The sequence below is a fragment of the Lissotriton helveticus genome, chromosome 1_1 (assembly GCF_964261635.1).
Source record: "Lissotriton helveticus chromosome 1_1, aLisHel1.1, whole genome shotgun sequence".
NCBI lineage: Eukaryota > Metazoa > Chordata > Amphibia > Caudata > Salamandridae > Lissotriton > Lissotriton helveticus.
In genome coordinates this window covers 411,295,445-411,308,420 of record NC_136057.1, presented here as the reverse complement: position 1 = coordinate 411,308,420, position 12,976 = coordinate 411,295,445, and the positions used below count along the sequence as shown (strand labels likewise).

Genomic DNA, 12,976 nt, shown 5'->3' with positions numbered 1-12,976 from the left:
GAGTACATAGACGCAATACATGGTGTTACATGTTAGTGACTTACGGATTTTGAATTCTCTGCCTGAGGTGGGGATAGTGAGAATATCACAGTCCACACTGTTCCGGCAGGCCTTACAGCTTCTACAGCATCTAAAGCCAGTCTTTCCTTTTGTTGGATTTTTGCTGGTTACAGAGTTGTGGCTTAAATCATCTTTCAGAGATTTACATTTGCGAAATGTGATCTGAGGATTGGGATTCAAATAAGATTTGAGATGGTGGTCTGTTAAAAGAACATGCCAGTGTTTTTTAAAGATCGTTTTAATTTCCTGGGCCTGTCCTCAGTAGGTGGTGATGAATCTAACTTTGTCATCCTCATCAATAGTCCGGTTAGGGTTCAACAATTCATTCCTAACAGTGGCGTCTGCCCTGTTACATGCCTGCTTGATAGTTTTACTTTTGTAACCCTGTTCCTTAAAACGATTCCACATTATTTATTTTTCAAGTTCGTAAGCAGAGTTGGTGTTACAGTTTCTCTTTGCCCGTAGTAGTTCCCCATAGGGTATACTTTCTACTAGGCTCCAAGGATGGTCACTCCTGGCACTTAAGAGGCTATTCCCAGCAGTTTTTTTACGGAAAAGGCTGGTATTTATAGTCTCTCCATGAACTTCCACTAGTACATCAAGAAACTCGATACAGGTCTTATGAATGTGTTCCGTGAAAACTAGATTCAATTTATTGTTGTTTAGAAGTCGCACACACTTCCTAGCTGTCTCAATGCTCCCATTCCAAATCATAAAAATGTCATCGATGTACCTAATCTTAAAAATAAGAGTTTCCCAGAAGCCAGAAAGGACCGGGTATCAACAATATGAACAAGAAAATTTCCCTTCTGTGCTATTGTACTTTCAATAGGTGACCAAATGGCCTACACGTGAATCATGGTTAACTTTTGTGTGACGATTATGGCACAGGTAATTAATGCTACACAACACAAGTGTTTACTATTTGTTTCTCTAATTTTATTTTCATTAAAAACATTTTCTTTTCAAGTTAAAAACATACACTCATAGGGCATTCATGTTATATTGTGATCAAGATCATGTGCTCTGGTACAATTAAAGAAAAGCTATCTAACAATTCCAATTTACGGTTTACTATGTCAGAGTCACTGATCCTACTGTTTTAAACAACACTTTACTAATATCACAATTTGATAGACAAACCAAAATTACAATTAATAAAACCAATATGCTTAAAAAGTCCTTAGTCGAAGCGTTTCGGTGCTTATGTCGTGATGTAACACCTTCCTCAGGACAGACGAATTAAAAACAGGTATAGTCTTCTCTTTAGGTTAGTTGTATCTTGGTCCTTCTTTATCATTTAAGGCCAATAGAGATTCATTTAAAATCTGGAGCCAGTCTAATGATCGCCCTCAGTTTTTTTTTAACTTGAAAAGAAAATGTTTTTAATGAAAATAAAATTAGAGAAACAAATAGTAAACACTTGTGTTGTGTAGCATCGATGTACCTAAGCCACAGGACAACTTCGTTGATAAATTCAGTGAGTTGTGTGGACACCTGCTCCTCCCACCAGCCCATAAATAAGTTGGCATAACTGGGGGCGAAGCAGCTGCCCATCGCTGTGCCCTGTGACTGTCGGTACATCTTGACATCAAAAATAAAAAAATTGTTAGTTAAACAGAAATGAATCAATTCGGTCAGCATTTTGGAACGGCTAGAAAATGAGATCGATCTTGTTTTTAGAAAATGTTCAACCACTACCAGTCCTAGATCATGCCGTATACACGTATATAAGCTGCTCACATCAAGAGTGACTAACATGTACGAGGATTCCCAATGGATTCCTTCAATGGTTTTTAGAAAATGGGTTGTATCTTTAAGGTAAGCAGGGAGGGCGATCACAAAAGGTCTTAAATAGTGATCGATATATTGTGAAGTATTTTCCAACAGGGAGCCCATTGACGACACAATGGGTCTCCCTGGAGGATCTGTGGCATTTTTGTGGAGTTTAGGTAATAGGTAAAGTATGGGAGTTTTAGGATGTTTACATCTTAGATATTTATACTGCTGGGAAGAGCCTCTTAAGTGCCAAGAGTGTCCATTCTCGGAGCCTAGTAGATAGTATACCCTATGGAGAACTACTACGGGCAAAGAGAAACTGTAACTCCAACTCTGCTTATGAACTTGAAAAAGAAATAATGTGCAATCGTTTTAAGGAACGGGGTTACAAAAGTAAAACGATCAATCAGGCATGTAACAGCGCGGACGCCACTGTTAGGAATGAATCGTTGAACCCTAACTGGAGTATTGATGAGGATGACAAAGTTAGATTCATCACCACTTACTCAGGACAGGCCCATGAAATTAAAAAGATCTTTAAAAAACACTGGCATGTTCTTTTAACAGACCACCATCTCAAATCTTATTTGAATCCCAATCCTCAGATCACATTTCGCAAATGTAAATCTCTGAAAGATTATTTAAGCCACAACTCTGTAACCAGCAAATATCCAACAAAAGGAAAGACTGGCTTTAGATACTGTAGAAGCTGTAAGGCCTGCCGGAACAGTGTGGACTGTGATATTCTCACTATCCCCACCTCAGGCAGAGAATTCACAATCCGTAAGTCACTAACATGTAACACCATGTATTGCGTCTATGTACTCATCCGCCCTTGCGAAAGGTGGTACATAGGCAGTACAATACACAAGAGCGAAAAAAAGAGTGATGGAGCACCTTAGGGCTATCAAAAACAACAACCAACAGTATCCTCTAGCACGCCACTTCTATGACCATCACTTCCAAAATGAAAATTTGGTGAGGATGGTGGTCATAGATATGGTGGATTTGGGAATTCGTGGAGGCAATAGGAAATTGACTCTACGTAAACTAGAATCAAGATATATAATTGACTTCGAATGCATGACTCCCAATGGGTTAAATTCTAATGAAGAATTAGCTGTTCACCTTGCTGAATGAAATCATAAAATATGAAATATGAAATGTACAGGAATTATCTGCAGTTGCCTCTCAGGTGTCTGATTTTATATTGTTTAATCTTTTTTATAGGAGCTTTGAAGGATTGGGTTGGACCATGGCAGTGGAGCAGATCCAATTTCCGACTATTTAGAAATTGTATTGAAAAATAAAGTGCCGGTTGCCAAGTATTGTTGGTTTCAATTCTAATACAGGCCCACTGGGGCATAGAAGCGGACTTAGCCAGGTTATATCAGCATGTAACAAATTTACTCTTACATTTGCTCACTTGGGCGTGGAACCATTTAATGAGTCTACCCACTGGGGCATGGACTTTTAGTTAGTGCAGGTATGATTATACACAAATCTCGTTTTATTTTGTTTTATTTTAAACGCTTTATTTTTGTTTCAAAGAGACTTGTTTAAATTTCCAAAACTTTGATATGGTCGTTATACATCGACCGATATGGAATCTGTTCTTCATAAAATATGGAACTTGACTTGTATTGTAGTACCTTGCCAACATTTGCATTATTTACATGCCTGCTAATTGTCTCAACATTTTAATGGCATTTTTTCACCAATTCAGTGTTTGACGAACAATTATCTAAACATGTGTGATAACATTAACGGGTACCAAAAGCACTTAAAATATTTGCAAATACTGTTTATCTGACAATTCAAAGCGATATAACTACAGTTTCTCATTTATTTTGACTCTGCTACCAATGGCCGCCATGAAAGTTTCACTGTTTGTACACAAAGGGGGATTAGTCCTATTTCTATGTTAAACAATGAATTAAAAGGACACTTTTGGTTTTTCACGGCTGAAACGTGATCAAGCCAAAAGGTGAAACGCGTTGTTTCCTGCCAAATTAAATTTTTCGTGCACCAGCAATTCTAGTGTGTCGAGTAAGTCTGTTTTAACGAATGGAATACTTATTGAAATTTGTTGGGTGACCGGGAGCCCTACCTCGTCCCGCCCGTGAGCGGGACTGGCGTTTTACCGGAACGGTTGAGTGAGATATATATATATATATATATATATATATATATATATATATATATATATATATATATATATATATATATATACACATATACATATATATATATATATATATATATATATACACACACACACACACACAAACACACACACAAACACAAACACGATCCCCAACAGCATAGCACCTCTGGGCACAAATCAGGAAACGGACCAAAATGGCAAGTTCAATTTCTCAGTGGTTTATTTCCTTCATGCAGACATGACGCGTTTCGACCGGGGAACACGGTCTTGATCACATAACATGCCGTAACCCCCCATGTGACTAAATACTGTTCATTCCACCACAAACTCCTCCCTCAGATGTATGGAAATGAAAAACAGACTCTCCATGCAATTAGATAGTCCCAAAATCTTTTCTCACATGCATTGGCAAAATAAAGGACAAGTGCCCATATACTATTATTAAATATATGTTTTATCCTTTGCATTTACATAATATTTCCAAATATGCGACATCATTTCCCAAAAATTCATTTTTGAGGGTATGATCTATATATATATATATACACATTTGTGTTTAATACAAATATAGTGTAATGCATGAGGCTGTGTCCGCAATGCAGATATATAATGCGTTTCGAAACTAGCTGTACAAGAAAGTGTCCTCCTTTCCTGTTACCAAGTAACTGTTAAAGGTCTGATGGTAGACAGAAGGTAACAAAATTCACAGTGTTTTTGTGTGCCCTGCAGCAGTCACGTGGACCAGTAACTCCAAACTAAACCACTGCGAGCAAACACAGGTGATGTCAAATTCTGATTGAATCCTGCCATAATCCATGGAACTGTCTTTCGGGAAATATCTGTGGCTTTCTGTTTCAACCAACTATATCTGACTTTTGTGTGCATTTCAGTCCCTCAAAGGACGAATCCATAATGTAGTTTTGAAAGCATAACCAGCACCTCCTACTGCTCTCAACAAAGTTATGAAATAGGATTTCCAAGAATTTATGGACAGGTAGTAAAAATCACAAATTGGTTAAAGACAATCCTAGGCTACTTAGTTTTTTGGTCTGGGCTCTAGAGGGTGCGCATGCGCTGTCTCAACCGAGACATGCTGTATCGGTTTGTGGGCTTACAGCCTGCTCACAGGCTTCCCATTTGCTAACATCAAAGTCACTCCATTTTGTGTTCTCCCCATTTGTCAAGGGCATGCATACGTCATGCCTTTTACAGTGTTTAGCCCTCCCTGAGAGCACCAGCCAAATTCTGTCAACATGAGCAGCAGCCATTTTGTTTGTATTGTTTAGGGACTACATTTTTATTTTTATGAATGGGTGACTGGTCCCGCCACAGATTACGAGCACTGTTATAATTATGGGCAATCACCATTTCAGCATGCTCCTAAGGGTACTTTTTTCTCTCTTCCTTTGTTTCTCCCATTTTCCTTTCTTTGTCGCTGATGCTTTTTCAAAACTTGTCTCCCCCTCTTTGCCGCCCTCCAGCTGCTGTGAGGTATACTGCGTTTTACTCTGTCACAGGCTGTGCTGGCAGCAACTTTTTAAAACACACAGATGTTGGAGACAATAAACTTCAGAGGTGTCTGTTGGTCAACAACACATAACATCCAATAACTTTGGGGTGGACAAGTTACTTTTTATTCACGTTCAGGATAACTTGTGTCTCAAAATGTATCAACCTAAAAGCCCACAAAGCACTTACATATCATTACAAAAAAAATAGAATTTATTTTCAACAGTGAATGTTATTGTGGCCTAAAAGTTTTGACTCCAAGTGTGAAAAGGTCTTAATGAATTCCTTTTGAATAAAAGCTAGAATGGCTGCAATACTGCCAATTCCGTTTCACTGATCTCTTACGATTAGCTTAATTTCTTACTCGTCGGTGACCGCAGATTGGATGAAGCAGGCGTGCTTGGGCTCGTATGGCCCATAATGCCATGGGCTGAAGTGAGCGTTTTTTTACTGCAGCAGAAGTGATATGTTTATAAGTTGCGAGTGTAAAGTAAAGACTGCGCAGGCAGTGGGCCTTTGTTCACAAGGAAATTCTGACTTAAACAGCTTTTCACTTTAGGGATTTATATACTGCTGGCCTTCCAAGGTTTACATTGTGCCAGCAGTGAAATGTAGCTATATCAGTTTAGTGAGTTAATGTGCCTGCGGCTGAGCTCTGTGCTCGCAATGCAAGTCACGTTTGATTAGTGAGGCCGACATAGGCTTTCAACTTTCTGACGTAGTAAAATTACTTCCCTTGCGTTCATTGCCACCTGCGTTTTACAGCAGTATAAAGATGCAATACTGTGATAGTAAGCACTTTATAAAATTTTGATATTGGCTCGTGAGGGGAGCACTTCTTCCTTATTGCTTTCCTTTGAGTGCTTTTAGTGTTGTATTGTGCTTTATTAGTGTGTCACGCGACTGACGCTCTTACCGTCAAGTGCCAATGGGGCCGACGGTGTCCTAAAATTAGAAACAGTGGCGAAACGTACATTTCTTAAGCCCCTACAGCTGGTGAACTGTTGCTTGCGAGAGTGGTCTATGTCCTTCACACCTTAATTTGAATCATATTTTTAATAATTAGTAGTATATCAACATCTGTGTTAGATTAGATCAGTTGTACAGACTGACAGGCTGAGACATTCCTGGGACATTATGCCCGAGATCTGCAAGTTACATGCATGTCGCTGCAGTAAGCACTCAACCCACTGTGCTGTTCGACTAGCTGTCTATGCAAGCGCATATCAAGTATGCCTTGGACCTGGAATCACATGGACCTAAGTCTGCAGATAAGACTTCCCCTTCTGTAAATGGATGGCAAGATTGCAAAATCACTGTTGTATTTAGCGCTCTCGATAAAATAGAAACTGGTTTGAGGAGCAGTGGGTATTTACTGTACTTCTCTGCATTCAGACCGCATTACCTTTTCCTCATCGCTTGGTCGTTGTGGACTTTTAAGGCTTCACTTGTGAAAGAGTCAGTGTTGTTTAATGAAAAATATATGAAAAGGGCCGATGGAATTATGCGGCAGGACATGACTATATTAAGCAGCAGAGTTGACTAAATCTTGTGTCAAGAAAAGATAAATTATGTGACATGCAGTATATGTAAAAGCAGTATTACTTCACTATGTGGTCGTTTTTGGGTCTCAACACTAGTCGGCGGTGTGAATGTGCTGCCTCGAACCGAGACATGCTGTAGTTGTTTGTGGGCTTACAGCTTGCCCACAGACTTCCCATTTGCTGGCATCACTCCATTTTTTATTCTCCCCATTTGTCAAGGGGGTGCATATGTCAGGCTTTTCCGGTTTATAGCCCTCCCTGAGAGCACCGGCCAACTTCTGTTAATATCACGCTAGCTGTGTCCAATTCTCAGTGTCTTCGTTTTTAATTGGTGTGTGTATCTGTCTGTGTCCGAGTATGTCAGTGTTTCTCCCACAGATCTCTCAGCTTTCCTACTGACCTCATCTCACCAGCAGCATGTTTATCCAGTCAAATCTTTTCAGCCACCAGCTATCTTCATTCCTCCAGCAGAATCAGATATTGACTTTAAGGTGACATTTCTGCTCTTAGGCCCTCATTAGGAGTGTTAAGTTAACTTCATTGGAGTGGGGCCGGAATTAGGAGTTCTATGGTGTTTTTGCAAATCCAGTGTGTATATAAAAGGTTTCCTGCTACACTTTTTATTTAATGACCCATGTGAAAACATTTCCGTATCTGTTTTGATATAGCTGTTTATGACATAATATATGTCTAATACTGTTGTCTGAGGCCTTATCCTGTATGATTGGCATAGTCAATGGGATTTGGTTTCCTTCTGAACCTGTCGCATCTCTGGGACTAGAGTGGTAGATCTAGTGCCTAAACCGGTAAAATCTGTTCACTATCGTCAGAGATCTGCATGAATTCATATTGCCACATTGCCTCTTACACAAAATTTCCCACTATAAATATGTAACAGAAAATCGGCTTGAGAGAAGCAGGACTGAAAAACGTAACGTAGAAAGAGGCTCCGCTATGCGCATTTTGTAAAACAAGCATTGTGTAAAGGTCTGGCTTTAATTAATGTGCTAATTCATGCAAACATTGGAATGCACAAATGCAGTTCACACGTTTTCATTCGCAAATGCTCTTTTGCAGGTTACCCTCAGACCTATCGGCTTTGCCAATCCTAGGGTAAAATTTAGCAAAAAGGATTTCTTTCTTAATGAAATTAGTATAGGTGATAAAGCATTGCATGTGACAGTATGATGCATAATTGTACTTTTCATATGTAAAACAGTTTCTTAGTCACTTGCTAGAGGTTTGAATGATATATCAAAATAGCCAATAGCAAAAGTTATACATACTCCTCTCATTGTGGCCAATCCCACTATGTATATTTTTTAAAAAAAAACAATTTGTAATAACAGGTCTTTTAAACAGATGCCTTGTCTAGCTGGACCTAATAATTGCAGTTCATGTCAAATTGGATAACGAGATAAAAAACGTATGGGCTTTTAACCATTTCAGGGAAACTGTAGAGAAAACATGTAATTTTACCACGATCTTCTCAAACTTGTTTTTGGGGATAAACTTGCTTTTCCAGACCCCTGTAGCGAGTTTGGCTTGCTTCGCAAAGCAAGCAACTATTGGAACATCGCCTAAGTGTCTCTTCAAATCAGCCAATAAAGACAGTGCTTTTCAGCAATTATACTTAAAACTATGGCCCTCATTTACATAAAATTGGCGTAGGGCAACGCCACAAGTCTTTTTGCTGCACTGCCTTAAGCCAATTTGAAAGGGCAATAATGCACCATATTTACGAGATACAGTGCACTTCTGACCTTTCAGCCAGCACTGGCGCACAATTTGATGCTTAGCGCCAACACAGGCACCCTTACACCATGGTGCAAGTGTATCTGCCTTGTTGGCAGCGTTGTTTTTGTAGAGGAAGGGGCACCTACCTGAACAAAAACAATCCCGAGAGGCTTTTTCCTCTTTCTATGTGGGCTACAGAATGGAGGAAACCGGGGGAATGAAATCCGCTACTCTGGGGAGTCACATCGTTTTGGTGCTGCCCCAGGTTTACGTGATTTTGTAAATCTGGGGCAGCACCCAAGTCCTTGGGTGTTGAATGGGAACAACCACCGCAGCACACATGGACCGCCTCCTAGATGCACAGTAAGCCAACGCCGCGCTTTGCGCTGCCTCGCCTTACTCCATACCTCTGAGGCCATGCAGAGTGGCTTTGCGTCACCTCATAGATATGATTGAGAGGGGTGCGCCACTGGAGTGGCAAAAAAGTGACTCCAGCAGCGCATGCCTCTTGTAAATAAGCCCCTATAAGTTTAAATTCACTGTTTTGCCACTTTTTTCTCGAAATGTTAGAAAGGAGAGTACCCCCTTCACCCAAACCTCCTCCTTGGGGAAGTCAGGCCCATTCGCTCTCTCGGGACAGTTTATGTGGGTAGGTATGTTTAATAATCACTGTTGGGGTACTGCGCATGGGTGGTGCTTTATATTTTAAATCTTCATTCTGTATTATAGCACTTTCTACATTTATAAGGAAATACACTGCAGGCGGATTTTAGTCCAATCAGGAGCCAAGTGTCACTGTGAAGCAACATCAATTAAGCTTTGCGGCGGAGCATCTGTGATATGTAGGACAAAGACGCGGAGCGATGCTATGAAGACTTCTGGACCAATCCCGGGGGCTTGTTCAAGGAGCGCGGCTCAGGTCTGTTCGCTCAGCTGGAGCATTGTACCCACTTGCAATTAATGTTACAATTAATAGCACGTTGTTGCCAATGTGTGGCCATTAATTATGACCTCATATTATCCCATTTACAGAAGCACACAAGGGAGCCCATAACCTCCAGACAACCGTATGCAAGATTGCATCCCTTTACCTCTGGGTGGAGCAAAGGGTTAATCCAAAACTCTGTCGCTAAAGAGGAAGAGGCGGTCCTCTGAAGAGCAACATGGGGTTGAGTCATCATGGTAAAACTGTTACAATGTTACCACCGACATTTAAAAGTTTCCACTGCAGTTCTAGCTAACCTTTAAATTAAGAGTGCGTTTAATAAGGAATAAAAACAATTCCCGCTTATAAAAATCGGTTTCCAACCAGAGTAAGCAGAAATATTGTGGCTTCTGTATGATTATGCAAGGAAAAATGCTCTCTTTGCCTCATTGCTAGCCATACATAATACAAGGCATGTCAACGAGTCGTAAAAAAAAACACACCGCAAGCTTGTTGAAAGGACCTGCCAACAATCACACTCGTGTTGCTTTACACTTCTTAATTTCAGATAAAATCTTGATACATATAATCAAAAAAAATGGCATGAGAAAAATATAAGATTAAAAAAAATCAGCCAGCATACAAGTCAGTAAGTGTAAATTCAACGATGTATGTAGAAAATAGGGCAGTTGGAGATTTAAAAGTAAGTGGGTAGGGATTAGATTAAGGGAAGGAACAACAGGGGCCAATCCAGTTTAGAAAACAGGCTGGTATATTTAATAATCCAAAATATTTCTAGAAATAATACAAAATATATTATCTGACAGATGAAATTAATTACCTGGAAATTAATCTCAGAGTCATTAATTGACGCGCTATTAGCGTAAGGAATCTGCATATTTAGCCGCACTTTCTTATGTGACAGTTTGTTCTTAAGTGCACAGTAAATGCTTCAAGGTCTCTTGGTTAATTTACCATCACGCATGTGTGGGGGTGCTTGAGCAACCCCACATCCCTACTCCAGCAGCACTGGTGAGTGGATGAGTTGTTTCCATGGAACAGCCTTTACCAAACTGTTTGCAGAGCTCAGAATTCTCTCCTGTGGCTGATGATAACAACATGATCTTACCTTGCAACTTAACATGTCCGTCACCCTCTCCTCTATAGACTGTCCAGCTTTCGGTCTTACAAGAATGAAAACAGCCTCCACATCTGGACAGGCCCGCAGCAGCTTCTCCACCAGCACTTTGCCCATGAAACCAGTGGCACCTGTAACGAGGACCACCTTGCCGCCATAATAAGCTGCAACAGACGACATGGCGATGCCTCTCTCCCCGGGCCTTGACGTCTTCTTGTAGGAGGTCCTGAGAAGGAGAAGAAGCGTGTTCAGACATTGTATTGTGGCCAGAGCAGTTAATAAGAAAAACCATGCGAGCAAGTTTGCACTACCTTTTCGAGTTCATAATTGCTGATAGCACTTTTTTGGAACATCAACTTTTTGAATAAAGTTTAAGAATGAGCAAAAAAAAGGGACATTACATGAATCCATGACCTCACTGGATCACTTGATCACCAATGTCACCTGGACTCTTGTATATTATCGCATTAAAAGTCATGCAACTGCTAGTATACTTTTGTCCACTGAGGTGCAAAAAAAAGGTACTATAGCATAGGACTGAGAGATGCAAAAAGGAACAGTTACAACATATATGGTTACAAATGTGTCAACGTATAGGGGAGCAGGATGGACATTTTAAACAAAACACCTTCCAGTGGCTGTAAAATAGTCCACCTAATTTATTACTATGTACGGTGGGAAACGCCCTTTCAAGCCTTCCAAAAATGTAAATCCGTCCCACAGGAGAGTGCTGCGAATAGTATCTAAATAATTGCAGCCCCAGTCTAGAAAGGTATCAGTTAAGGCTACACGATTAACCCTGGGCTTAGTTTGTGTAGTAGCGCTACGGGTAGCTACGTGAAGTGCACTTCGCACTATGCACACAACACGTAGCTACGCGAACTGCGTAGAGCGGTAGGGAAAATACTGTTCGCACTGATTGCACAGTGCTGGATGCTTGTCCGCACTGTGCAATCATTGCAAATAGCATCTTGCACAGTGCAAGCGGTCGTTTTCTGCCGCTCGAGTAGATTTGTACTAAAGCGGCAGCTTTCTCAATGCAGACTTGTAGTTTCTCATCACGAGCGGTCGCGAGCATACGCGACCACTCGCAATGAGAAACCTGACCTCCCCGCGTTGAGAATCTCGCCGGGAGGTTTATTTTCCACGCTCACGATCGGCAACTTGATGTTGCTGATCGCAAACGAGGAAAAAGTCTCGCCGGGATGTTGATTTTGCTCCCTTACGGTCGCCAACTTGACGTTGAGGACCGCGAGCAAACAAAAAATGCCCACTACGCGTTTTTACACTGTGCTACGTGCAATTCGTGTAGTGCACAGTAGCGCAAACTATGCACAATCCACAAGCGTAGCGTAGTACTACACCCAGGGTTATACAAGATGTGATAGAAAGGCCGGCTGCTTTTCACGCTGTGACACACATTGGATAGCCATGAAACTCTGGTATACCATACAGCACCATTTCAAATGTCACTTAAATAATACGTTTGTCCAAAGCAAATGCACTTAAAAATGTGCCTGGAACCTACAGCGTGCAAAATAAATTCGGAGCCGGAGCTCACCCTCCTGAAATTACTGAAACCTGTCTTTCTTTTGAATTGGATGAGGCATTTTGTTTTTCTATATGATGAAATATGTGCTACTGTTACTGGAACCTCAATATTTCTTTGTTGTTATTCTTGAAGGCACGAACAAAGGCTTTAATGATTAGCACCTTGTTTGTTGTTATGGTAACAAGAGGTCAAAAGCCAGCTTGCTAGTTGTTTTAGTCGGTTCCTAAAAAACATTTTAATTATAGTCTTCCGGGTCTGGACAATCAGATGAGTTCCACAGGTAATTTGTGTTTGGGCGTGTAGCTCTCCACTAGGAGATAGCAGTGAGCACGCACATGATTGCTAGAAAGAAAAAATTCTGGGGCTTATTTACAAGCCCCTTGCGCTGCCGGTGCATCACTTTTTCCCATATTAAAAGTGACGTACCGGCGGCGCAGGGGGCTTGTAAATAAGCCTCTTTCAGGGGCAGATCTACAAGGATGTGCCGCAGCATGGCAACGCAAGCCCTTTGGCTGCGCCACGCTCCGCACTTTCGAAGCACAGGAATGCGACATATTAACAATAA

General features: G+C 40.8%; 1 protein-coding gene across 1 annotated transcript in view; it reads right to left on the bottom strand.

Annotated features, from left to right (window-relative positions):
• The window catches only part of FAR2 (fatty acyl-CoA reductase 2), a 499,288-nt gene that overhangs the window by 338,106 nt on the left and 148,206 nt on the right, over positions 1-12,976 (bottom strand). Inside the window, exon 2 of the mRNA XM_078673760.1 lies at positions 10,851-11,085. Coding sequence (XP_078529886.1) covers positions 10,851-11,039 — 189 coding nt within the window. The 5' untranslated portion in view covers positions 11,040-11,085. The remainder of the gene's footprint in view (positions 1-10,850; positions 11,086-12,976) is intronic.